Below are 25,383 nucleotides of genomic sequence, written 5' to 3' on the forward strand. Positions count from 1 at the left end.
GAAATAATTCCTAAAAAGGAATAGATCATGCAGTGAAATAAAATGTATGTACCCAAGTCCAAATTTCACTATTTTATAAGCCCAGAAGTAAACACAGCTCAGTCATTGGAAACTGGATGCTTTATTAGTATATTTGAGCAATTTTACAAATTGGGAAAGTATTAAATGGTTTAATGGATCAAACATCTGGGATTGTTTTAGCACTTTCTCTCCCTTTGGTAGGCTGTGCCCTAGTGATGCCGACTTTCTAGCCATTATGTGGAAAAGATGTCAGCTGGATGCCGGAGAGTGACTTCAGTTTGTTGACCCAGAAGGAGTGATATGAGGATATTTGGCTCATGACAGCTTATCATCTCAGTCTGGCTGGGGAAGATAAAAAAAAAAAAAAAGGAAGGTAGAGAAGCAAAAAATGTTCTTTAAACCTCTGGGATATTGCCAGTATGCTCTCTCTGATGCATGATGTCATTTACTGAAATGACCTGTCTCACTGTAATAGATCTAAATGGAAACTTTTAGACAAGTATTATAATGGGCTTAGAAAGCAAAACATGGGCAGGTCCTGATTACTATCTGAATTTCTAGACACCCTGTATTGAAACCCATTTTTCCCAAACTACTAATTTGAATGAAATAAAACTTGCTGTGGTGAAAGAAAAAAATAGCCAAGGCCCAGAATTAGATGTTTCTGTAACTTTGTTGTATCCTTCCAGAGGAAATCTGGCTGTCCTAAAATTTGCAAATCAAATATAGGAATCAAAATGCTGAACAGAGACAGGATGTAAATATTTACTTTTCAATCCATTGAATTATTAAAAAAGATTTCAGAAATGTTTGATCTGGCAAGACAAGAAACAGGACTGAAAGTCAGTCTGGTTATTTGCCGTAAGGGAAAATTGATCAGCAGCAGAGAATCCAAACCTAAGAGAATTTAGTGAGGTATTATTAATTTAGAATCTTGCCAGGAAGATGAAGTGAAAAAGCATTTCTCTCTCATTGTATCAAAAATTTCAAAAGCAAAGCAATAGATACATTGGTGAAATGTAATTTACAAGAGATTAAACTGTATAACCAAGAGGGGATTGGTGGTTGATACGTGTGTATGTGTGTCTCAGACAAATGTCTAGATATTGTATTTGTGAACACCACTAGAAATATGTGTTGCAAAGAAAAGTATTCTGTGGTCTAGTTAGTTTAGCTCCAGTTCCAACTTTATTAATTAGTATGAATTTAGATACTCTTATTATGTGCATGTGGCTGTAAATTTATTTCATGCCCTTGCTTAGGAAATGTAGTCATGTGCTACATTATGTTTTGAGCAATGACAGACCACATACATTATGGCAGATACATCAGGTAGCCTGGGTGTGTAGCGGACTGTACCCTCTAGGTTTGTGTAAGAACCTTTATGATCTTTGCGCAGTGATGAAGTTGCCTAATGACACCTTTCCCAGAACACCTCCCCTTCATTAAGTGATATATGACCATATTTATTTAGCACATATTCAGTCAGGCACTTGGGGTCTGTATGTGAACAAAACAGGTGAGGATTTCTGGCCTCTTGGAGTTATATTCTGGTGGGACAAGACAAAGTAAGCAATATATATATATATATAATAAATGAGAAAATCATGTGCTGTGTAAAGACATGACAAATTCTGTCAAAATATGAAGAAGAGGTTCAGGGTAAGACCCACGGGAGCAGAGGATTGCTGAGTGGAAGGAATTTTAAAAGGGAGGTCAGGAGACACCAGTCTATGCGAGAGGGTGAGGTTGGAGCACAGACTTGACTGACACAGATGTTAGCCCAGTGTACCTCAGAGAAGAGCATCACAGGCAGAGCAACTGGCTTAGCAAAGTTCCTGAGCTGAGAGCACGGATGCTCAATTCATTCAAAGAGCAGCAAAGAGGTCCCTGGTTAAAGGAGGGGAGTGAGCTGTATTCTCAGCCTGTTTTTGTTGTTGTTGTTGATAGAACTGAGCACCACAGACTGGGTGATTTATAAAGAAAAGAGGTTTATTTAGCTCACAGTTCTGACAACTGGGGATTCTGAGGGCATGGCATGGGGACCTGCTTGGCATCTGGTGAGGACCATCTTGCTGTCTCATGACATGTCCAAGAGCATCACAGGGTGGGACAGAGCATGCGTGCTGACTTGGTCTGTCTCCCTCTTCATATAAAGCCAATAATGCCATTATGAGGGCTTTATCTTCTTGACCTCGTTGAATCCTAATGGCCTCCTGAAGACCCAGCATCCTAGCATGTGAATTTGGGGATTAAGATGTCAACACATGAGCTTTTGAGGCACACATCAAACTACTGGGAAGAAAAGCAGAGAAGGGAGAGACAGATGGCAATGGAATGAGGGGCGGGGCAGGTGGTGATAGGACCCGGCAGTTATGTCATGGGGATTTTGTTTTTCACTCTGTGTGAAGTTGAGTCATTGCAGTTTTCTAAGCACACGATTGGTACCTGTTGTGCAAAGAAGAGCATCTCAGTGGACAAAGGTATAGACGGGGAGACATTATTTGGTTACTGCAAGAATCCAGGCTAGCACAATGGGGCTTGAACTACAGACGCATCCATGACGACGGGGAAAAGAGTATGTGGGAGACTTGATTAGCTCCAGCAGTATTTTCTAGTGGTCAGATAGTACGGTGTGGGAGAAAGAAAGGAATCAAGATTGGCTCCATTTTCTTTTTTTTCCCTCCTGAGAAATTGGAAGGAGAGAATTATGAAAAACAGGATTGGAGAAAGGTGTGAATACAGTAGGTTTTGGAGAAAGAAGAGAATTTTGGTTTTTTGAAACTATTAAGGAGAGGGTTGAATATATGTCTGGGGTTCTGGGAGGAAGTGTAGACAGACATTTTTTGACATCTAGGTAACGTCTACACCCATGAGGCTGAGGGAGCTGACCAGGGGGTAAAAGTAGAGAGGACAGGAGCAGAGTGAAGGATTGAGACCTGGAGAGTCTCAACTTTAAAAGGTAATAGGGGACAAAAAGAACCAGCAATGGGACTTGAGATGGAGCCACCAATGAGAAGGAAGGAAACTAAGAGAAGCTGCTTTCGGGGAGCAACTTGAGGAGAGTGGATCGAGGCGAGTGAGAGGCCCAAGTGTCCACTGCGGCTGGTAGGTCAGGTGGTGGGAGGACGGAGCCTGACCCCTGGCCGTAGCTGCTTGGAGTTCTTTGCTGACTGTGATGAGCAATTTGTGTTGAGGGATAGGAGGAAAGCGTCTGACTGGAGTTGGCCCAAGAGCAGGGGAGAAGGATGTTGGAATGAGTGATGTGAATGGACAACTTGAAGAGTGTTCATGTAAAAAGAAGCAACAAAAAACAAAATAATGGAGTGAGGTCAAGAGAAAATTTCTCTTTTCCTTTTAAGATGGGGCAGATGGCAGTGTGCTGATGTAACAGGGCGCTGATAGGAATGATCCTTAGGAAAAAGAAAAGAAGTGGGGGAGGAGAACTGCTAGGGAGGTGCCGCACAGGAGACGTGCTCACTGGCGGCTCTTTCGATGGGGAAGGCAATGGACTTGGATCCCCACCAGGTCCCTAGGACCCTCCTATTCTCATCTCTGCTGCTCTTTCGGCTTCGCGTGGGCAGGCTTTTCACAGAGCTGTCTGGCCTGGTGCTTACATCTGCCCCCCTCAGTGTTCCCAGCAGGGAGGAGACCCCTCTCCATGCGTTCCAATGAAATCCTGCAATGGCTCCACTGGCCTGGCTCAAGGTCACCTGCCCACTCCTGAAACAGTCACTGCGACCAGGGGAGGCAATGCTGGGATTCAGGGACAGACACCAGAAAGGACTGGCAGCAGTACAGGAGGCTCCATAGTCTTATTTTCTTCCTGCAAAAAAAAGAACTACACTGGTAAAATACAAGCCACAAGATGGTTGAGAAGTTCTAAATGCAGCTTAGGGGACAACACGAACCCTTGAGCGGAACCAGGCAGATTCTGGGGCCATGTTCTTTCTATTTCCTTCCATTGTTGTAATTTAATGTCAAGATCAAAGTGATCCAGGCCAACCAAGACTCTTGGGGGAATCTAGATGAAATCACCTATGGAAAAAAAAGTAATTATCTTAGACAGAAGCCTTTCAATGACAGTTTTAATTAAGCCAATTATTTTCTAGAACTGGAGATGTCCTAATGGTGGCTCTGAGTGTCATTCAACTATGGTCACTTGTATTTTGTGTCCTTGAACACCTGTGTCCTTTTACACCTTAATCTCCTGGGGAGGCACTGGATAGCTCCTCCCTGTATGAGACTGTTACATCCCCTTCACTGATAACCACCAGAAACGGTCACCACACTGTTCTTAATATTACTAGGGAAAAGATATGGCTTTTATCTGTATTTTGAGGTTCCAACCAAGAGGATTTTTTCCCCCTTATATTTTCTTGAAGCAGTTAAGCCGCATCTCCCTGACCACCAGCAAATGTTGGTAATATCTAGCAGGTAGTATATATGAGGTTGAAACATAATTCAGCTTGCTAGGTTATTTATAATTGATCAACACTGAATTTATTATTTGAATGTGTTCTTGGGATAAAATATACCACTATGATAGTTGTAATTATTCCAGGGGTATAGATGAAAAAAGGGTAATTTTTAAGGTGACATTCTCAAATAGATTAAAATAACTTTTAAAATAAGTAATTTCTCACTGACACTAAAATAATTTGCATAATATTGGGAAAATTTACTTATCTTCTCTAAATGTTTTAAAGCTTTATTTGAAGAGCTGTGAGAGCATATTTCATCTCACTAGATAATTTTGATAATTAAGTTTAATACAATACATACGATTTCTGGTAAATTGCTTAGCATAAAATAGGCATTGGATAATTTTTAGTTTGCTTTTTTCCCCCTCATAATTCATAGCAACTTATATTCTAGAAACAGGTTTTTTAGAAATCTGATGTTTAAAAGTGGTAGGCAACAGATCAAAAAGATGCCATCTTGGGTGGTCATTTGGTCACTGAATTTTTTCAAAGCTCAAATTTTGCTGTGATCACAGCTGTTTTGTTGGAGCCAGTAGCAATTAAAATTGTTTGACAACTCAAAAAGTTACAACCACCATATACTCTCAGAGCTTGCTGAATATGGGAAAAATCAATAGGCACTTAGTAGGCTTTTTAACTTTTTAATTCTCAGAGCCTCATGGCAATGTCTGAGAGTCTTATGAATGAGGAGGATTTTTATTTTTAAGTGTGAATTTTCAGACTATAATATGAAAGTTAAGGAAGGATTGCATTTGCACAGATGGATTGCACTGTTACGCCAAGTCTCAGTAACAGGCCAGGGAAGGAGAGAGAGGAGAATGGGGAGGGCAAAAGGGAGCCCACAACATGGCAGGGTGGGGTGGGAAATGAGCCAGAGCCACTACTCTCCAGTTTTCATTTTGTGGATTAAGTATCTGTAATCTTGGAATAGCTAGGGTTACACAAAGATGGTCTGTATTTTTCTGGTATTGGTTCGCTGGGATATTGAATATATTAGCATATTAAAAGCACATTAAGGACAAATAACACTTGACTAGCAGCTGAAAGGTTTAGTTAATAAAATAAAGAATTCATTGTAGTATTCTATTTATGGTAGTTCAGAGTTTTCAATTTGCTGGAGTTGGAGTTGGCATCCCTTTCTCCATGAAGAAAGTTAAATGTGTAAATTGTATAGTCTCCAGAAGCCAGGATCGGTGGCCATGGCCATGCCACCAGTGGAGGGTCACCCCAGCTGTGGTTGTGTTTGCACCCTATGCCACAGTTGTTCCTTCCTGCCATCATAACCTGGCCTACCAAAAGTCTGCCAAGACCCATGACCTATCTATCTCGCCCTTTCCATATGGCTCTTCAACGTTTGTCTTGAAATTAGAGCAAGCACACTCTATCATGCCCTTAGAGCATGTACATCTGCAGAGCCACACAGCTTAAAACCCCTCAGCAATCTTTGGATTCCCTGTGGCCGTCTTATCCTGCTGAAATTGGTTGGTAAAGCCTAGGAGCTTCTGAATTTCCATTACTTTATCAGTGTACCTTGTTAATGACATAGCTTAATTTGCATACCAGTTGTACCTTTTCACCACAGGTAAGAAATTGAAATGTTCAAGGTCAATTAACTGCAAATGTTTCAAGTGGGCCAGTGCCTTTGGAACTGTGAGGAACGCAGGGAAGAGGGAGCGGTCAGTGAGGGACTCCACTTTCTCCTGATGAGAATCGATGATCCAATTTTAACCCACTAGAATCATGCTGATTCTTTCTTCCTGACTGTGCTTCTCTCATGTTTGCGTTTTAAATACTGGTCTGTAAAGGTGTGTGTGCTGAAATGTCAGAGAAATACTGTGAAATTCCAGATTTAAAAAAAAAAAAACAAAACAACCTCATTACTGATTTTAGATCATTAAAATTAACTGCAAAGAGCAAGAAGCAAAATAATTGGCATTTTTCTCAGAGGCATAGGATGCTATAGATAAAATTTCAAATGTAAAACTTTCAAGTAAAGTCAATAGCTGTCTGGGGGCACTTTCTTAACTTCTCTCGATAAAAAAGGATAAAAATTCAGAGAGATATACAGTGGTAGCAATAAGTGGACCAAGGATGCTTGGTTAACATCAGATCCCAGAAGACTTTCAACTTTGAGGCTTTTGATGTGCCATGGGGTGAAATAGTATGGTTGGGTAGACCAATGGAAGGAAATATTTCTTCACTCGCCACTCCCATCATTGCCTGCACTTCGAAGACGTGGTCCAGACATGTTCACCAGAGGGAGGGAGGCTGACCAGTAGCCAAACCCTAAGAGTGCCTTATTCCCCTCAGTACTGTCTTTTCTATAGCTACAGGGAACTACCAGTCCCTGCTTACCCATCATGAAAATATACCAGGTGCTGTTGTGTCCTTGTTAAGAGCCCTGTACCTCTTGCCTGTTCTGTAGGCAAGGACAAGATGTTCAAGCTCTGTAACTGACTCATCTTCTATGAAAAAGGTTGCTTTGAAAATTAAATAACAGTGCTTCCCAGAGTGTCTGACACAATATACTCACATGCTGCACAAATACTAAGTTCTACTGTAGTAATTAAGTGCAGGAGGATGGATGTTGTTTCATTGTAGCCCAAGAAATGAAGAGTGGAAGACACATTGACTCAGATTTTAAAATAATGCTATGGGTCAGTTCCCACGGAAGGTTCAGGAACTCCCTGCCTGTGGCAGGGCACTATTTAAGGTGCATTTCAGAGCCTTCAGGGATGACTACCATGTAGATAGTAGTCTGCAGGACTGAGCCGTAGCCCTCATGGACTGCAGGTAGCAGTGCCAAACAAACAGCACCAACACACCTAAATTCAGTTAGTGTCCTTGACTACCCAGTAAGCTCTCCTGCCTAATACGTGAGAACATTCTACTTGTTAACCTAAACAAGGTAGAAGGTATTGGTGACCAAGAGAACTTCATCGAGGTCACCCAAGGTTCTGAAAAGACAGAGGAAATTAAAAGTAAAAATTTGCTAACAGAAATTTTGCAATGTGCATAAATATTCTGGATCTCAAAAAGAGGGAGAGCTCTGTGTGTGGAGTAGAAGACATTTTTGGATAATGATTTGCTTTAAGAAAGAAGAAAATCTGAAAGAGTAGTTCTAAAGGGAGTGGTGTAAGTGATATTGGGAATTGTACCCTAATGCAAGCAGAAGTTAGTGGGGTGGCACCCGTAGAAGATGTTTTTAGAATTCTGGTCAGTTCCTCTTGAGGAGTTGATTATAGCTATACCTCAACCACTTCCTAAACTGGTCAGTCACCATGTGGGGTCACTATGCATCAGCCCTTATCACACCAAAGGTAGGGGCAGAAAACTAGAGGTAGCCCCTATGTCCTAGAGTTTCCTAGAGCAATTATTCGAATTATCCAGTCCACAAAAAGCCTGCAAAGCCTGGCTAACCTCACCCTACCTCCTGTAATAAGCTGCTTCTTATAACTTCAACCTATTATTATCCTGTCCCCTGGTTGTAACCCCTTGTGACCCTGCCTGGAAGCCTTCTCTTGTTTGGAGTTGCAAGTAGCAAAGTGTTCTACCTTTCCTTTCATTTATCAGAGAGTCACTGTGTTGCTTTCCACCATCAAAAGACTCTTTAAAAAACTTATGAGATAGTTGTCAACACAGATGTGTCCTTTTGAGTCTTACAGAGTTGCATGCCTCCACCATCATGGGAAACATTTACTGGGTCTCTTTGAATTAGGGCTGTACTCAAGGTTTCATAAAATAGGTCACAGATGTCAAAAATAATGCTCATATAAAATTGCATGTAAACTAATAGTAATCTCTACTGAAAGTTTCAGACCTTATTACCGGGGCCTCTTGGTGAGTGGCAAAAGAGTAGGGAAAAGAAAACATACTAATATTCCCATTTGTGATGTTATGTAATAGATACTGCATTTTAATAGGAATTGAATATCAGATAAATATGGATTCCAGAATGTGTCAGGTCCTACTTCATGAGTTTTGTGATGGTTATATATTACTTACATAATCATCAATGTCAGTTTTTTAAAAAATAAACTCCCAAAGTAATTTCCCAAATTACTATATTAAACTGGAAAAATGAATCATCTTAAGAAGACAGACAGGAGTCACAGCTATAATGTATTGGGGGAAAAAAAGAGTATAATCCATTCTGCTCTACCCAAACCTCCTTTTGTATACATCAAACTCCTGTCTTTCACTTCTGAGTGCTGAAGCTCAACTTGCTTAGAGACTTCTCTCTGGTTCTCCTTCCTGCCACTCCTTCACACAGCACTTCTCTTTCCCAGATGGGGTGGTGGTGTGTTGGTAAACTCCTTGGGTGGATGCTTATTTGTAGAGTTGCCCATTCCCTTGCTTTAAGTACCACCACCAGTAGCAACTGCAGAGATGGTCATGTTTAACAACTGGCTTTCAAAATAGAAAATTTAACAATCACACAGGGTTGCAAGCCAACGCCAGCCACTGCTGTATACAGATATTCATCTTCTTTGGTGTTATCCCTCCTTGCACGTCATCTCACCATTAGTGTTTTCATGCTGTGCTTTCCATGTGCCTCTCAGTGTCTGTCCTTCCCAGGAGACACCCCTAAGAGCAGGACTGTTCTTTGGCTATTGTCTACCAAAGTTTAACAATGAAATTTATTTCCTGTTTAAAAAGTCTAAACATGACCAAAGGTAGTTTTCTAGTTCCTCCAGGTCTAGGCTTTCCTTTATAGCCATCCCTGAGTGAATGGATGGTCAAACAGTACCCACTCATATGTGTCGGCAATAAGCTTGCGCCAAGTGTTGACCTGCATGTTCTTCTTTCCAATGAGGCACCTAAAATGTTCAGCAAGAATCAGAATTTTCCACAGAAAGTGGGAATGAACATGACCAACATGGACTTCATCCATGTACACTAAATTCTGGATTTCTGATATTTTTCTGCAGTTATAAGAAGTTTCATATCCTGGAAGTTTGACTTTCCTAAGTTCCATAGAAGAATACAGTCTTGTTGATATTTCCACTCATTTTAACTAATTCTTCTTTCCCAATTTCTCCTGTTTCTGTGTTCACTAAAGGAGCCGGTGGGTGGTCTCCACTTGTGTCCAACAAATACCAGTGGTTGCAGATCGACCTTGGAGAGAGAATGGAGATTACCTCTGTGGCTACCCAAGGGGGATATGGGAGCTCCAACTGGGTGACCAGCTACCTCCTGATGTTCAGCGACAGTGGCAGGAACTGGAAACAGTACCGACAGGAAGACAGCATGTGGGTATGTTTCTTAAATAAAAGTCACGGTCTCCCCGGGAAAGAGGTGTGGTCATAGCTGCAGCTGCTGCGTTGTCCATCTCTTAAGTTAAATACATACAGAATCTTCAGAATTGCTTTGAAAGTGTTTTTAAGAGAAAATAGGGCCAATATTTATCTTCTCATAAAATTCATGGCAAATTTATGGCAATACGAAAGGTAAATTCATTTCACAGGGTCCTCAGAAATTAAAAACAAGTCCTGAGAGTCCCTTTAATAGGGTGAAATCCTAAGATATAAACAAAACTTGTACAAAACCAAATTTTGTTCAATGCCATTTTTTCATTGTATTTATTTAAAATAAGTCAAAAGGAATTTATCTCTGATAGCTCGAAGATCTCTGTAACGCAGTCTGTCTAGAATGTGAAAGCTTGTGTGTGGAGTTATATGTGCACACAGATAGGATTTACACCTGAACCTGTCTGTGGTCTCAAACGCCAAGTGCTATGTAGAGAGAGTGCCTGGGGCGCCCCCTCTGTAAGAGGCAGGTTATGACCAAGTAGGAGGTTCTCCTAATCCGCTGATTGTACATCTCACCTGATAGAAGAGGAAGAGGGAGGCTGCTTGATAACACAGGGAGGAATTCTTAGTGTAGGAGAAAACATTTGTTTGGATCCATGTGGGCCAGTGACAACACACTGCAATCAAAGAACTATTTTCCCCCTCTGGCTGAGCTGCTGGAACCAGAGAAAATGAGTAACTTAATGAAGCATTATTCTTAGCACGCAGATAATTTGGAAGCCTATTTGGGCACATAATGATAATTTTCTTTGACCTGTCAGTTGCCTCTTTTTTGAAACTTCCTGGAACTCTGTTAGACATTATAAACTCATTGAAGAAATGGACTGCGATTTACTCACCTTTGTATCTCAAAAGCTCTTGGTGGCCATTCAGTCCATGTTTATTGATGTAGATTAAACTGAGAAGAGGTAGCCGTACTCCTTTCTCTGGAGAGAATAGTGGGCCGGTAGAAGTTTCTTATAAGCATCTTTAAGAAGAGCTGCTTTAAAATCCAGAGAAGGTTGAAGCTGTGTATAAGACTGAAAAAAAAATACCCCCCCCCCCAAAACAACTGAATATTACGGTCGACTTAATTCCATGAGGCACCATTCAAACTAGGGATAAAATAAACAGTAATTATGAGCCAATAACAATGAACGCTTAATGAGGTATTTATTTTAACTAGGTGTCTGGGTTATCTTTTACTCTTTTTCTAAATTAAGCATTGGATTTTTCAACTGGATGAGTAGTGGCTATTGCCTGCTAATATTTTGCTGTGTTAATTAAAAGGTATGGTTTTGATTTTCTTAAATCGAGAGATCGACCACAAAAATGAATGTGTTTCTGTTTGTCAGGCTGAGGACAGCCAAGCCTAGGTTTTGCCATTGTCTTTTTTTTGTTGTTGTTTTGTTTTACTTTATTAAATATGAGGGGTTCGGGGTAAAATAGTGGCATGAGTGATGTCCTTACTAATCCACACCAAAGAAAGCAAAGGCGTGTCTTCTCTCCCATGCTGTTCAGGTGACACTGTTTCTTAGACCATGCTGTGATTTGTTGGTTTATTCATTATTGTCCTTTCTTGAGTGTGAGTTTCCTGTAAATAAAGACTATATCTCCCTACTATCATTTTAGCATCCCCAAAGTGTACCCGTGCCTGGCATGTTGCAGACAAATACTAAATGTGGAATGAATGAATAAGGAAATGAATGAGTGAATGAATGAATGGCTAAATGAAGCGTGCTTTCTTACAGGACACTCGTACCCTATCTACACTGACACCCTTTGGCCCCTATCAGCTCTTCCTGTGTGTGTGTGTGTGTGTGTGTGTGTGTGTGTTGTACTGGTTCGATAGTGTTAGGATGATGGTGGTTTTCTTTCACTTATGCATTTTGTACTTTTTTATGGGGTCGTCTCCCCCCCTTCTCATCTACAATAGCATTTCTGTCACCCAACATCTAGGGTGGTACATGATGCTTTTATTTCAGTAAATTAGTGAAAGAACAATAAATGAAGGAATAGAGCTAAAGATGTTGCTCTCCTAATCTATGTCTATCTTTGTACGACTTTCTGTGAAAGAATTCATGTGAATTCCACAGAAGAGATAAGGCACACAAGAACAAAGCAGAGAAATATGGAGAAGAGCTTGCAAATATTTTTTTTTCAGTTAAAATTATACCTTCATTTTGTAAAAAAAAATTCTTTTTAGTTTTACGTGATGATGGATATATTTTGGCAGATTATACATACATAGAGTATAACTTTTATTCTATTTAGGATCCCACTCTGTGGTTGTCCATGATGTGGAGTTACCCTGGTCATGTATACAAACACAAGACTAGGAAAGTTACGACTGATTGATTCTACGGTCTTTATTATTCTCCTCCACCCTCCCTTCCCTTCATTTCCCTTTGTCTAATCCAATGGATTTCTATCATTCCTGTCCCCAACCTTCCTTGTTTTGGGTTAGCATCCACAAATCAGACAGAACAGTTGGCCTTTTGGGTTTTTGGAATTGGCTTATTTCACTTAGCATATCCTCCAGTTCCATCTATTTACTGGCAAATGCCATAATTTCATTCTTCTTTATGGGAGAATAATATCACATTGTGTGTGTGTGTGTGTGTGTGTGTGTGTGTGTATGTGTGTGTGTGAATGTGTGTATATGTGTGTGTGAATGTGTGTGTGTGTGTGTGTGTGTGTGTGTGTGTGTATATATATATATATATATATATCTCACATTTTCTTTATCAATTCATCCATTGAAGGGCACCTGGGTTGTTTTCATAGCTTGGCTATTGAGAGTTGAGCTGCTATAAACATGGATGTGGCTACATAGACCTAGGAATTGGATAACTGGGTCAAATGATAGTTCCATTCCAAGTTTTCTAAGGAATCTCCTACTGCTTTCCAGAGTGGTTGCCCCAATTTGCAGTCCACGAACAATATATGAGAGTACCTTTCTCCCTAAACATTTATTGTTGCTTGTATTCTTGATAATTGCCATTCTGATTGGAGTGAGATGGAATCTCAGTGTAGTTTTAATTTGCATTTCTCTAATTGTTAGTGATATTGAACATTTTTTTCATACATTATTTGACCTTTCGTTTTTCTTCTTCTCTGAAGTGTTTGTGCAGTTCCTTTGCCCATTTATTGATTAAGTTATTTATAGTAAGTTTTTTGAGCTCTTTGTATATCCTGGAAATTAATGCCTTATCTGAAGTACTGGTGGTGAATATTTTCTCCCATTCTGTAAACTCTCTTTTCATGTTGTTGATTGCTTCATTTGCTAAGAAGAAGCTTTTTAGTTTGAATCCATCCCATTTATTGATTCTTTATTTTACTTCTTTTGCTTTAGAGTTGGGCCTACTTTTTCATCTGGTAAATGCAGGGTCTCTGGTCTAATGCCTAGGTCTTTGATCTACTTAGGGTTCAGTTTTGTGCAGGGTGAGAAATAGGGGTTTAATTTCATTTGGTTACATATGAATTTCCAGTTTTCCCAGAAAAGAGGCTATCTTTTCTCCAATGTACGTTCATGTCACCTTTGTCTAGGATGAGAGAAAAGTATTTTATGTGGGTGTGTCTCTTGTGTCCTCTCTTCTGTTCCATTGGTCCTCATGTCTGTTTTGGTGCCAATATCTTGCCATTTTTGTTACTATAAGAATATGCAAAAATTAAATGTGGACTCCTAAAGTTTTGGTAATGTACAGAATATGGAGAGAGGGTGGAATAGAATGAATTTGTCAAAGAAGTAGATCTTGAGGAAAACATGATGATTTACAGTTTTGGAAGGATTAAGGAAAGTATTTCACAAAGCTGGAGAAGTGTGACCAAAACCATGGGTTCAGGAGATACCTAAAGATACAGTTTCCTGTGTGATAACCAATGAGACTCCTGGTCCATTGGGTTTGAGAAGGACTGCATGATGATATTTGATATGATAAAGAAAGCCAAGGAATATCTTTGAACATCAAGATCAAAATTAAGGTAGTGCTGCAGGTACCATGACCAACCCCTAGTGTAAGTGAGGTTGTGGAACTGATAAAACAACCCCCAAATCTCTAAATCATACCCATACTCTCTCTATATATTTGTGTAAATACATATATTTGTATATAAATATTTTATTTATATATTTGTAGATATATTTCCTGTTACATATTTCTATATTTGTGCTCATATATATGTGTGTGTATATATATTTATGTTTATATATTTGTATTTATGTCCTGTTCATCCCAGGTGGGAACAGAGGTCTAATCTATTCCATAGTCATTCTGGGCTCACTCTGTGGGAAGCTCCCTCTCTGTGATTCTGTAGTTGCCAACACAGGAAAAATGACACATGGCAAATTATTTCTGGGGTCTTGACTTTTGACCTGGAAGAACACAGATCACTTCCATTTGACTTATTATTTTTTAACTCAAAGAACAATCTTGATGTACATAAAGAGGGACATAACCCTTAGTCATGTTTTACAAATACGTATTTCCTAACTTGTATTTGCCCAGTTTTTCTAGATATTATACCAATTATACAAAACATGCCAATTTCCTTTAAGAGTGTCACAGTCCGCTTCAGACTATCCAAGTAAATCTATAAAAGAGAGTTAGGAAACACATCAGGCATTTTACGACTATCTGATAGAGAAAGAGTATGTGAAGAGTATGTGTTGTCAGCATAGAAACAATGAACTTGGCAGGAGGACCGTGATAAGGACCCTTCATCTCATTCCATCTGACGTCAGGCACCAGAGAGGACAATGCCATATATGTACCTGAAAGGATTAATAAAATGCTCTACTGCTTCTTAAAAATAATCTTTAAAAGTATTTTATTTATTATCTATGCAGACCACTTAATGGAAATGTGAATCATAGGTGTATGATATTAAAAAAAATACATTAAGACTTTTCTTCAGAATAAAATTTATAGCCTAAAGTTCATAAAATGTAATTTATACAAAGTGCTTTGCTGGATGGTGAATAAATATTGTATGAAAATTTAGAAAATGAGAGCCACTAAAATTGTTCCTCTGAAAGTGAAGACAAAATAAAAATCCCTCAACATCTAAGATGAAAAGACTCTTTTGAGCCAGTTTATTGTAAGTGATTGGAAAAGTAAATGTAAGGTAATTTTCGCTCATTTAAGAACAATTGCTTGAAATATCGTGAAGCCAACATCTTAGAAGAAATTATTTTAAGTAGATCGACATGTGCAAGAACTTTACAGCCAAATTCTCCTGATTCTCTCTGATAAACACACAAGGCTCTTTTATCCCATAGACTAGAAAGGCAAGGAATGGGGAGACGCCAACCTTATAACTTATTTAAGTGAAAACGAGATTGTTAAACACAACAACGCTTTATTTTTGATGAATTTCAATTGTATCTGTTTTTTTCCCCCAAATGAAAGCTTGTATTGCATTTCTGAGTACCTCTTTGTTTCTTTCTTTTTCTTTTTTTTTTTTTTTTTTTTTTGACCCAAAGTGTCTAATGTCATGGTTCTGGGTTTGGCTGGCGAAAAACTTGGAGACCTTGTGACATAGTGTAGTCAATTAGATAGAAGTACCACCTGTCACCAAATATTCAGGTCAGTGTTATCACTGAGAATGAGTGAGTTGTCAACTCTGTAAGCCAGACAAGATGTAAGCACTACCTGCAGATTTTTAGCATGCATTTGTTTTAAGTCAAATAACCAAATATCCAGGGAGTTAAGTGGAAAACTGGGAAGACAGATCTGTAAGGGAGATTTGCAGTAAGGGAGGTGGATTCCCCCTCCTCATAGGTGGCATTTTTCCTAGCTCTCTTCATGTTGAGCCCTTATTCTAGTGACCTAAGCCTACAAAAACATCTGCGGTGATATAAAGTACAACGGTACGAATGCCATGTATGTCAACATGTCAAATTGTCAAGCTTAATGCAGAACTTGGCCAGTGCCTAGGGAGTACCTTACGCTGCTTCTGCCTTTCAAGACACTAATCCCCCAAAGATATTTTTCATCAAAGTCTACATTATTAGCTTCTATCCTCAGGAATTTTCCTGTTTATATTTGTTTAACTATGAGTTCTCCACCCTTTGAAAACGATTAACTTGTAATGCATGATTAAAAGATGACTGCATTTTAGCTGAGTGCGGTGGTACACGCCTGAAATCCTAGCAGTTCTGGAGGCTGAGGCTGGAGAATTGCAGATTCGAATCCAGCCTCAGCAACTTAGCACGGCTGTAAGTAACCTAGTGAGACCCTGTTTCAAAATTAAAAAATAATAAAATAAAAAGGGCTGGGGATGTGGCTCAATGGTTAAGCACCCCTGGGTTCAATCCCTAGTACTGCCCCCACTCCAAAAAAAAAAAAAAAAAAAAAAAAAAAGAAGGACTGCATTAAAAAAATTGAGGTAAGAACACTTAAAAAGAAATATAGCCTCTTAACAAAATTTTAAGCGTATAAGACAATAGTGTTAATTCTAGGCATGATATTGTGTGTGGTTCTCTAGGACTCAATCCCCTGCGTAGCTAAAATATGATACATGTTGAAAGGTGACCCTGTGTTTTACTGTCCCTCTAGCAGTCGACTCTGTGCTTATGTGAGCTTGACAATTTTAGATTCCTCATGTAAGTAGGGTCATGTGTATTTGTCCTTCTCTGGTTGGCTTATTTCACTTAAAATAAACTCCTCAAGGTTCATCCATGGTGTCCCTTATTGGTTCAGTTTCCTTCCTTTTTAGAGGCTGAATCACATTCCATAGTGTGTGTGTGTGTGTGTGTGTGTGTGTGTGTGTGTCTGTCTGTCTCGCATTTTCTTTGTTCATTTGTGTATGAGCCGTTAAGTGTTGTTTCCATGTCTTGACTATTGTGAATATTGCTGCAATCAATGTGGCAGTGTAAATATCTCTTTGAGATCCTGATTTCAGTATTTATTTTGGGGATAAATACCAGTGAGTAGGATTGCTGGATCACATGGTATTTCAGATTTTTTGAGAAACTTGCATACTGTGTACTGTTTTCTGTAATTGCTCTTGCTATTTTTTTTTTTTCTTTTTGGGACTGGGGATGGAACTCCGGGGCACTTGACCACTAAGCCATGTCCAAACAGCCCTATTTTGTATTTATTTAGAGACAGCGTCTCACTGAGTTGCTTAGTACCTCACTCTTGCTGAGGCTGGCTTTGAACCTGTGATCCTCCTGTCTCAGCCTCCCAAGCTTGCTGGGGTTACAGGCATGCGCCACTGTGCCTGGCTTTTGCTAATTAAAAAACTTAACAGTGTATGAGGGTTCCAGTAGACAGCTTAACTGGTGTGAGTTGATTTTTTTTTTTTGGTTTTGGCTTGTGTTTCCCTGATGATCAATGTTGTTGAGCACCTTTTCATATGCCTGTTGGCTCTTTTTGCTATTGAAAAAATGCTTTATATGTTTGTTTTATTTTTGTTATGTATTTCGTTTCCATATACCAATGATGAGCTTTATTCAAGAAGGGATTTTTTAATCTATTTTTATTAGTTTCTTTTAGTTATAAATAATATTAGGGTTCATTTTGACATGATTATAAAAGCATGGAATAAAATTTGCTCCAGTTCAATTTTCAGTACTTTCTCTTTTCTCTTTCTCTCTCTTCCTGTTCCAAGAAGGAATTTTAAAAATCTCATTTATAATAGTATCAAAAAGAATAAAATGCTTTGAGATAAATTTAACCAAGAGCTATATACAGAGAGCTACAAAATATTGCTAAAAAAATTAATGAATAGAATTTAATGAATACAAATTAATAAATAGAAATATTTTTCTGTGTTCATGTATTAAAATTTTTAGTATTATTAAAATGTCCATACTACCCAAAGCAATCATAGATTCAAAATAATCTGTATCAGTCTCCCAAATGCATAATTTTTAAAGAAGTAGGAATAAACCCTGAAATTTGAAGTCAAAGGACCCTGATCAACAAAAACGATTTTAAGAACAAAAGTGAGGCATCACATATACTGATTTCAAAACATATCACAAAGCTCCAGTAATGAAAATAGTATTCTACTGGTGTTAAATCAGACCAGTGGAATAGAATGGGTCCCAGGAGTGAACCCACCCATATATGGTCAGCTGATCCCTCACAAGGTTGTCAAGAACATGTGATGGGGAAATTGGAAAGTGGATACCCATATGCAAAATGATGAAATTGGGCCCTCACCTTGCACCATCTACCCAAGTCAAGTTGAAATGAATTAAAGACTTACACATGAGGATCTATAACTATGAAAATAGTTAAAAGAAAATACAGGGGGAAATTTTATGACCTTGCTCTTGGTAATGCATGAATTTCTCTTTTCTTTTTTTCTGGAAATGACACTAAAAGCAAAAACACCCCCCCAAAAAAAATCCAAAAACAAACAAACAAACAAAAGACCCCACTACCACCACCACCAACAACAAAAACACATAGAGATAAGTGGGACTGCATTAAAAACCTTCTGCACAGCAAAGGAAGCAATTAATGTAATGAAAAGACATATTTCAGAAGGGGAGAAAATATTTGAACACCATATATCTGGTATGTGTTAACATATACTGACATTTGAGTTTCTAATATGTCATTCACCATGAATCAGAACAGTTAGCTAAGCACCTTCTCTACCAAGTGTGTCTCCTCTGTCGCATGCCATATCAGTCCCTTCTCATAAACTTCTACGGGACACATTTGTGTCAGGGCTTTAAATCGATACATAATATACAAGAAAATACCTGTGAACTCCTTTGAGCTGTAGGCAAACATGCATAGCAATATAGGATAGACGTAGGTGATACTGTTTTATGTTCTTAAACTTGACCTGTCTCTAGGGAGGAAAGTGAAACTTGTTTGGAGGGAGAGATTAGAAATAGCAGGAGGTCTGATTTGGTGCCTCCTGCAAATGTATACCCTCATCAAGATCATCCTCAAATTATTGATCAGAGAGCAACATGCTTTAAAAACACGTTATGAGTTTCTCTCCCATCCGACTGTGTGACAGCTCCGTGACAACAGCCTTGTCCCTTTTCCTCCATGCCCTCTTATTGTGGCAGTGATGGGAGGTCTCAGATGCCTGCTTTCAGGGTTTTCTATTCTCTAGTCCCTGGAGTCTACATTTGGCGTCGCCTTTCTTGGGAGCAATTCTGTCCCTCTGAAGTATTTCTTCATTGTTATATTTGAACCAGGCAAAACTAAACCGTAGGCTTGCTCTCCTAGTTTTCCATCCTGAATTTTCAAACTTATCAAGCATAATTCAGTTCTAGAAGAGGATAGAAAAATATATAAAGCTACAAAGGAAAGGCTAAGATTTGGAATTGATATAATCATATTCTTTAAGGGTCCAAGAGAATCATCTGATTGTTATTTTAAAAGCAATAATTTAATAGTGTACCTAACAAAAAAAATTTTAAATCTCTAATTTGTCTTCCTATAGATAAATAACTAGGTAGATAATATAAAAGGACTACATATTCCACTTCTAATTGAACAACAACAAAACATCAAGGAAGTAACTTGAATAAATATCAAGGAAAAAACTTAATAGGAATGTACAAGATATGAAAAAGAAATACGTAGAATTTTACTAGCGAATATAAGAGACAACTTGATTAAATGCAAGAACATATCTGTTTTTGAAGAGAAGATAGTACTTATAAAGCTACTCATTCTACCTGATCTAACCTCCAAAATGAGATCATTCAAATTTCATACAGAAAGAAATATATGTGAGAAAATGGGTAAGCTAATTGGCAAAAGAATAGTAGTAAGGAGAATATACATTTTAAGAAAATATTATGTGTATGTGTTTTTCTTTTTGGTATTGGGGATTGAACCCAAGGGCACTTTACCACTGAGCTATCTCTATAGCCATACTTGCTTTTTGTTTTGAGACAGGGTCTTGCTAAGTTGCTCAGGAGCCTTGCTAAATTGCTGAGGCTGGCCTTGACCTTGCAGTACTCCTGCCTCAGCCTGGGATTACAGGTGTGTGCCTCCAGGCCTGACTTGTTATATGCATTTCTTAATTAAAACATATTGATATTGTTATATTAAAACATAGTGGAAGAAAAAGCAGAACATTAATTCTAAGTCCAAATACACTTAAAGTATTTGCGTATGGTAGATGTGGCATTGAAAATATATAAGAATATATTAGTCATTATGGGCCTCAGCAAATTGTAGCCCTTTAGGAAAATAAATAAGCTTTTTGTATCAATATAGATTCTAGATTAATTGAATATTTAAAACAATTCAGATATGGAAGGAAAGTATTAACAGAAAATATAGGGCAATGTAAAGGTAAACATACAATATTAGAATGGGCCTTTCTGATAATTAGTGAGAGAACTAAACCAAGATTCCACAGAGGAATAAAAACAAAAAGAAAAATTAGATAATATTTACAAATTCACATGAAAAATTGCATAAAAGACTATGAAAGAAAGAATATAGATTGGAAAATATTGTTAGTCTATGTGCTAGCAATACCCACCTCCATTCACTCAAAACAGATCATGAGTTAAGATTGACATCCCCACTGACTGATGGAATAGGCTTCATTTATTTGCAAGTTCACTTAGATTTACAAAAGGATTAGGACAGGTGACCACACAACACACACAGCACAGCATGATGGATGCCCAGCAATGCTGAATTGCTTGTGAATGTTCCACTGGCTTCAGTCAGGATAAACATGGTCACAAGGGACAAGACTGGGTGGGTGTGGCCACCGCAGGTGAGAAGAGCCATCAGCTCTGGCCATCCCTGGGCTTCTACCTTGGTCATGGCTTAACTCATCAAGGACACTTGCCAACTTTGTTCTCCAGGGTAGTTGCATCTCATTAATCCCTGATTGCTTGTTAATTCCAGGTTTTGTCAGTGATTCCTAAATTTTACTGTACTTTCAAATTTTGATGCCTGGGGAGATTGTCTAGAGGTGGGAACCCAGGTATTGGGATTTAAAAAAATATTCCCAGGTGACTCCCATTTGTAGCAAAGCAATGGAAAACTTCAGGTTACTCAACAAACTTGACAAGCAGGTACAGACTCTTAGTTTAGTATAAAACATCAGCAGGATGTTGATCAGCTTAGATCCAGGATGCTCCTGTGCATTCCCTAAATCAATATCACAAGAAGGATTTGGCTAAAGACCAAGACTGGGAGAAAAAGCTGTAGACCAAATGTTAACCCTATCCTTCCAATGACAAAAGCTCAATTTCCTTAACATTTAAGGAATATTAGATGCAGTAGTCACTAGCCATATAGGGTTATTTAAATTAAGATAATTAAAGTGAATTAAAATTAAAAATTAATCTGGGGATGTAGCTCAGAGGTAAAGCACGTGCTTAGCATGTGGGAGGTCCAGTGTTCCATCCCTAGCACTAAATAAATAATAAACAAAGTTTCTCAGTTCATGGATTTGAAGTACTCAATAGTTATGTGAGATCCATGATTACTATATTAAGGCTGTAATAGGGTATTTCTGTTATCACAGAAAATTTTGTATGACACAAGTAAAAAAGACAGTCTAAAATTAGTGATAAAAATAAGGCTTTAATTTATTTTTTAAAAGAGGCAAATATAAGAGGGCAGTTCTTAGAAAGGAAAAAAATGACACATAAATATACAAAAGTATATTTATTCTAGACACTTCCTTATTCTAGACACTTCCTCAACACTGTAATAAATGAGAGTATTTAAAACTATGGTACTGTTTGAGATATTATTTCCCAAATTGTGCAAATAACAAAATAACAGTTATGCATTTAATATAATGCCTTTTCTTTGAATTGTTTTGAACGACTGCATCAAACCCTACTGGTTAACCCAGGATAAAATTAAATAATAACAAAATAATCTTGGTCCTATCCACCAGCATTAGCTCATTGACTTGAGTAAATTCTTGTACCTCCTCACAGTGGAATAGTGCCTGGCTATCAGAGGAGATGGTGTGAGAAGATATGAGGTGTTCCGGAGAAGATTCCAAAACTGATGCAAAAATTTGAAGTGAGCTGTCATTTGATAATAAAATATGAATCTTGAGTGAAGAGGAAGGCTCTTGGGGGGACAATAGGAGAAATATGGGTGTTTATTGGAAGAATAGGCAAAGATTGGATTGATATAAGGTTTCAAAAGGAATAATACAAGTTACAGGTGAGAGAAACAAGGGATAATAGAGTTGAATGGATAGGAAAAGTATTGGATAGTTAAGGAAAATAGATCGCATTAGTCAGCTCCAGAAAAACGGAGCCAAAAAGATTCTATATAATCATCTTATTGATAAGATTATTATTGCTATATGAAATCATTAGTCTTATAATACCGTTTATTGTTTATTAACAAGATCATTTATAACATTTCATATAATATAAATTATATAATAAATAATGCCTATTATTTGTTAACAGAATTATCTAAAGTATAATAGTATTTTATGTAAGATTCTAACATATGTATGATCTTATAAATCAATATTGGGAATTGGCCTAATAGAGGCCAAACAGTGCTGTAATCCGTTGTCTCCCAGCTGGAGAGTCAGGGAAGCCAGTGGTGTCATTCAGGCAGAGACTGAAGGCCCGAGGACCAGGAGCTCAAATGTGCACAGGCAGAAGAGGGAAGCTGAAGTTCAAGGAGAGAGAGGAGTTGCCACCCCTGGGTCTTTTTGCTCTGTCTCTAGGTGAGTGAGATGATCCCTCCTCACAGTGGGCAAGCAGAGCTTATCTCTGTCTGCAGACGCAAATGCCAGTCTCTTCTGGAAACACAGATTATACCAGCTTTCTGGGTTCCTGCTGGCCCAAAGTGACACATAAAATTAAGTATTACGTAGGTAATAAGAGATCTCCTACTTGTCATAAGATAATATCCTGTAACTTATTGATAGTTAGAAGCATTTGGAAGTTATCAGTATGAAGTACCATATATTATTGTTTAGAATCTTGGTGGAAATTTATAGATATTCATACATACAGCATGGCATCTAATCTTTGACTATATTATGACAGAGTAGGAAAAAAGAAGACCTTACTTCTAGTTCTAAATTGTTCTCTGAATCAGTGCCCAGTCAGAGAACCAGAAATTACCTCGGGCATCTGAAACTGGGAAGTCATTATAGGAAATTGGTCACAGGCGATGGAAAAGAGGGGCAGGCAAATGTGAGATGAGTCAATTCAGAATTTAGTAGCATCAGGAAGCTACTAGGACTCCTAAACTGGAGGGATCCTGAGGAGGGGGCCTTTCCAGAGCCCAGTTCCTGGTATCATCCAGCTGGAACTAGAAGCTTGGCAAGTGCTGTCCAGGAGGGGGTTGAGGGAGCCGGGATGCCTGAGGCAGAGGAAGAGTGGGGAGAGATACCCTGGCCCTCCCCTCCTTTCACCTGGAAGGCCCCTGGCACCACAGCCTGGCATACTCAGTCCACCTCACATCAGGGCAGGGAAGGGGTGGGCCTGGTTCTGAGTGAAACAGGAAAATGACCAGGGAAGCCCCAAGAAGGTATTTACTGAAGTCATATATCTGTGAGCTGCTGCTTCCTCCTCCTCCTCCTCCTCCTCCTCCTCCTCCTCCTCCTCCTCCTCCTCCCTCCTCCTCCTCCTCTTCTTTTTGTTAACATGAAACTTCCCTCACATACACACACACATACACACGTATTAGCACATTTTAATTTTTAATTGACATATAATTGTATGAATTTTGGGGACACAGTGTGACATTTCACTGCATGTGTTCAATATATGAGGGTGCAGGGAGAATCCAGGTACTGACGTAGAGAGCTCTCTCATTCACCTTCAGCTTTAGAACTGCGTGTTTCCCCACCAAGCCATAGAGAAGGCAGTTTAATATTTGAAAGTGGGGACTTAAGATCTTCAGTTCCCACCGACATTCTTGCTAACTAAAGTCACACGTGCAGTTTTACTTCTAGCTTTCTTCCCTCTTGCTAAAGTTCATTTAGCAAGAACAGTCTTTTTTTGTGCACTGTAAGAAGGGAATCCAGGAAGAGGATTGAACCATTGGTTTAGGGTTATGTTTTAACACAAAATCTACTTTAAGTAAGCAGAATGAGGTTATCCTCAATAAATTATGAAGTCAATCCTTTGGTATTTATCAAAACATGTACTGTAGGGCTGGGGCTTAACTCAGTGGCAGAGTGCTTGCCTTGCACATGAGAGGCACTGGGTTCGATCCTCAGCACCAGATAAAAATAAACAAATAAAATAAAGACATGCTGTCCATCTACAACTACAAAAAAAAAAATAATTAAAAAAAACATGTAGCTTGAAGCATAAAATTTCAGTGTGGGAAGACTAACATTGCTTTGCTCCTCACCACACATTCTGCAGATGTGTGCCAGGGCTCTCCACCGAGGACCAGGTGGAAGAGTGTATATGTGGATTAGTACACATCTGTGGCCATTTCTGGGATGGAGCAGGGACATGCGCTCCATCTGCAAAGAGCAGCAGGGACCTGGATTTTATTGAAATGGTTTGCTTGGCGGGTAGACCAGATGGCTCCCTCTACCTCTAAACCTGGCATATTTCATCCAGTTTCCTTACTGACTACTCAAAATCTCAGATGCTTAATTGCTGCTCCTAAGACATACACCAAAGTTCCTTGTATTTCTATACTTCCCTTCTAGGTGACTGTCATTCTTTTTCTGAGACGCACTTGTCAAAACAGCTTCAACTCAATCCTCCCAACTCAGGGCCTTCTAACCACAATCAAGTTACTTGCTTACCAAGTTCCCCTCCCCAACCCCTCCCATTACTTTTCTAGTAGTCACTAAACTTCCTCTAGGGTCTTATTTATTTCCAGTGACATCTTCGATAGTGTTACTCCCAGGGAGTCTCCCTGGATTATTGTGCACGGTTTGTGTAACCTTAATCAACTGAATTTCAAACTCATCCTTTTATTTTTCATTCTGTTTCACTCCACCTGTATGTCGACCTTCATTCCAAAATACACCCTTGATATAAGTGAATTTCCAAATGCTGCTGGTTAAAATGCATCCTCTGTATCTGTCTTTATTAAAAAGCATATTCACTTATTAATCAAGGCTGTGAATTCTGGGAGATAGAAACTCCACACTAGTTGTTATAGCAGTTTAGAATAGACATGAATGATACTATTACATCGTAAGGTGATGCTCTTCTGATTACTTGAAATCCAAAATGCAATAATCTGGTGATGTGTCTGCTCCTTTCCAGTGCAGAGATCTATGTGTGCACTGGACCAGGGCATCCATCTGATATTTTGTATAAATATGTAAAAGAAACACAGTCATAGGAACAGGGTCTTAAACTCTATGGCTTTATCATCCATTTTCCCAACTGCCTTTGGGAAACATGCCTCGAAGTTAGCATTGTTTAATGTTATCTCTTCCTGTTATTATCGGCATCTTCCTTCCTTCTGAAGTATTTACAAAGAATAATCCTTTGGGTGATTTAGAAGAGCCGTGGTTTCGAAAAGATCCAAGTGTTAGGGCATTTGTCCAGAAATAGCTGTGAATATGAAAGCAAGAAAATAGGAAACAACAATCCTAAGACATGGCCCGTGGAGCCCTGTCTGTAAATCAGAGAGGTGCTGCTCAGGAGAAATCGTATTTGGCTT

At 38.8% G+C, this 25,383-nt stretch overlaps 1 protein-coding gene across 6 annotated transcripts in view; it reads left to right on the forward strand.

Annotated features, from left to right (window-relative positions):
* The window catches only part of Cntnap4 (contactin associated protein family member 4), a 237,004-nt gene that overhangs the window by 60,504 nt on the left and 151,117 nt on the right, over window positions 1-25,383 (forward strand). For 5 of the 6 annotated variants that reach the window (XM_076837934.2, XM_076837938.2, XM_076837940.2 and 2 more), the window contains exon 3: window positions 9,568-9,761. In XM_076837934.2, the coding sequence (XP_076694049.2) occupies window positions 9,568-9,761 (194 nt within the window). The remainder of the gene's footprint in view (window positions 1-9,567; window positions 9,762-25,383) is intronic. The other variant, XM_076837935.2, reaches the window with a different exon arrangement.

The sequence above is a fragment of the Callospermophilus lateralis genome, chromosome 18, assembly GCF_048772815.1.
Source record: "Callospermophilus lateralis isolate mCalLat2 chromosome 18, mCalLat2.hap1, whole genome shotgun sequence".
NCBI classification, from domain to species: domain Eukaryota; kingdom Metazoa; phylum Chordata; class Mammalia; order Rodentia; family Sciuridae; genus Callospermophilus; species Callospermophilus lateralis.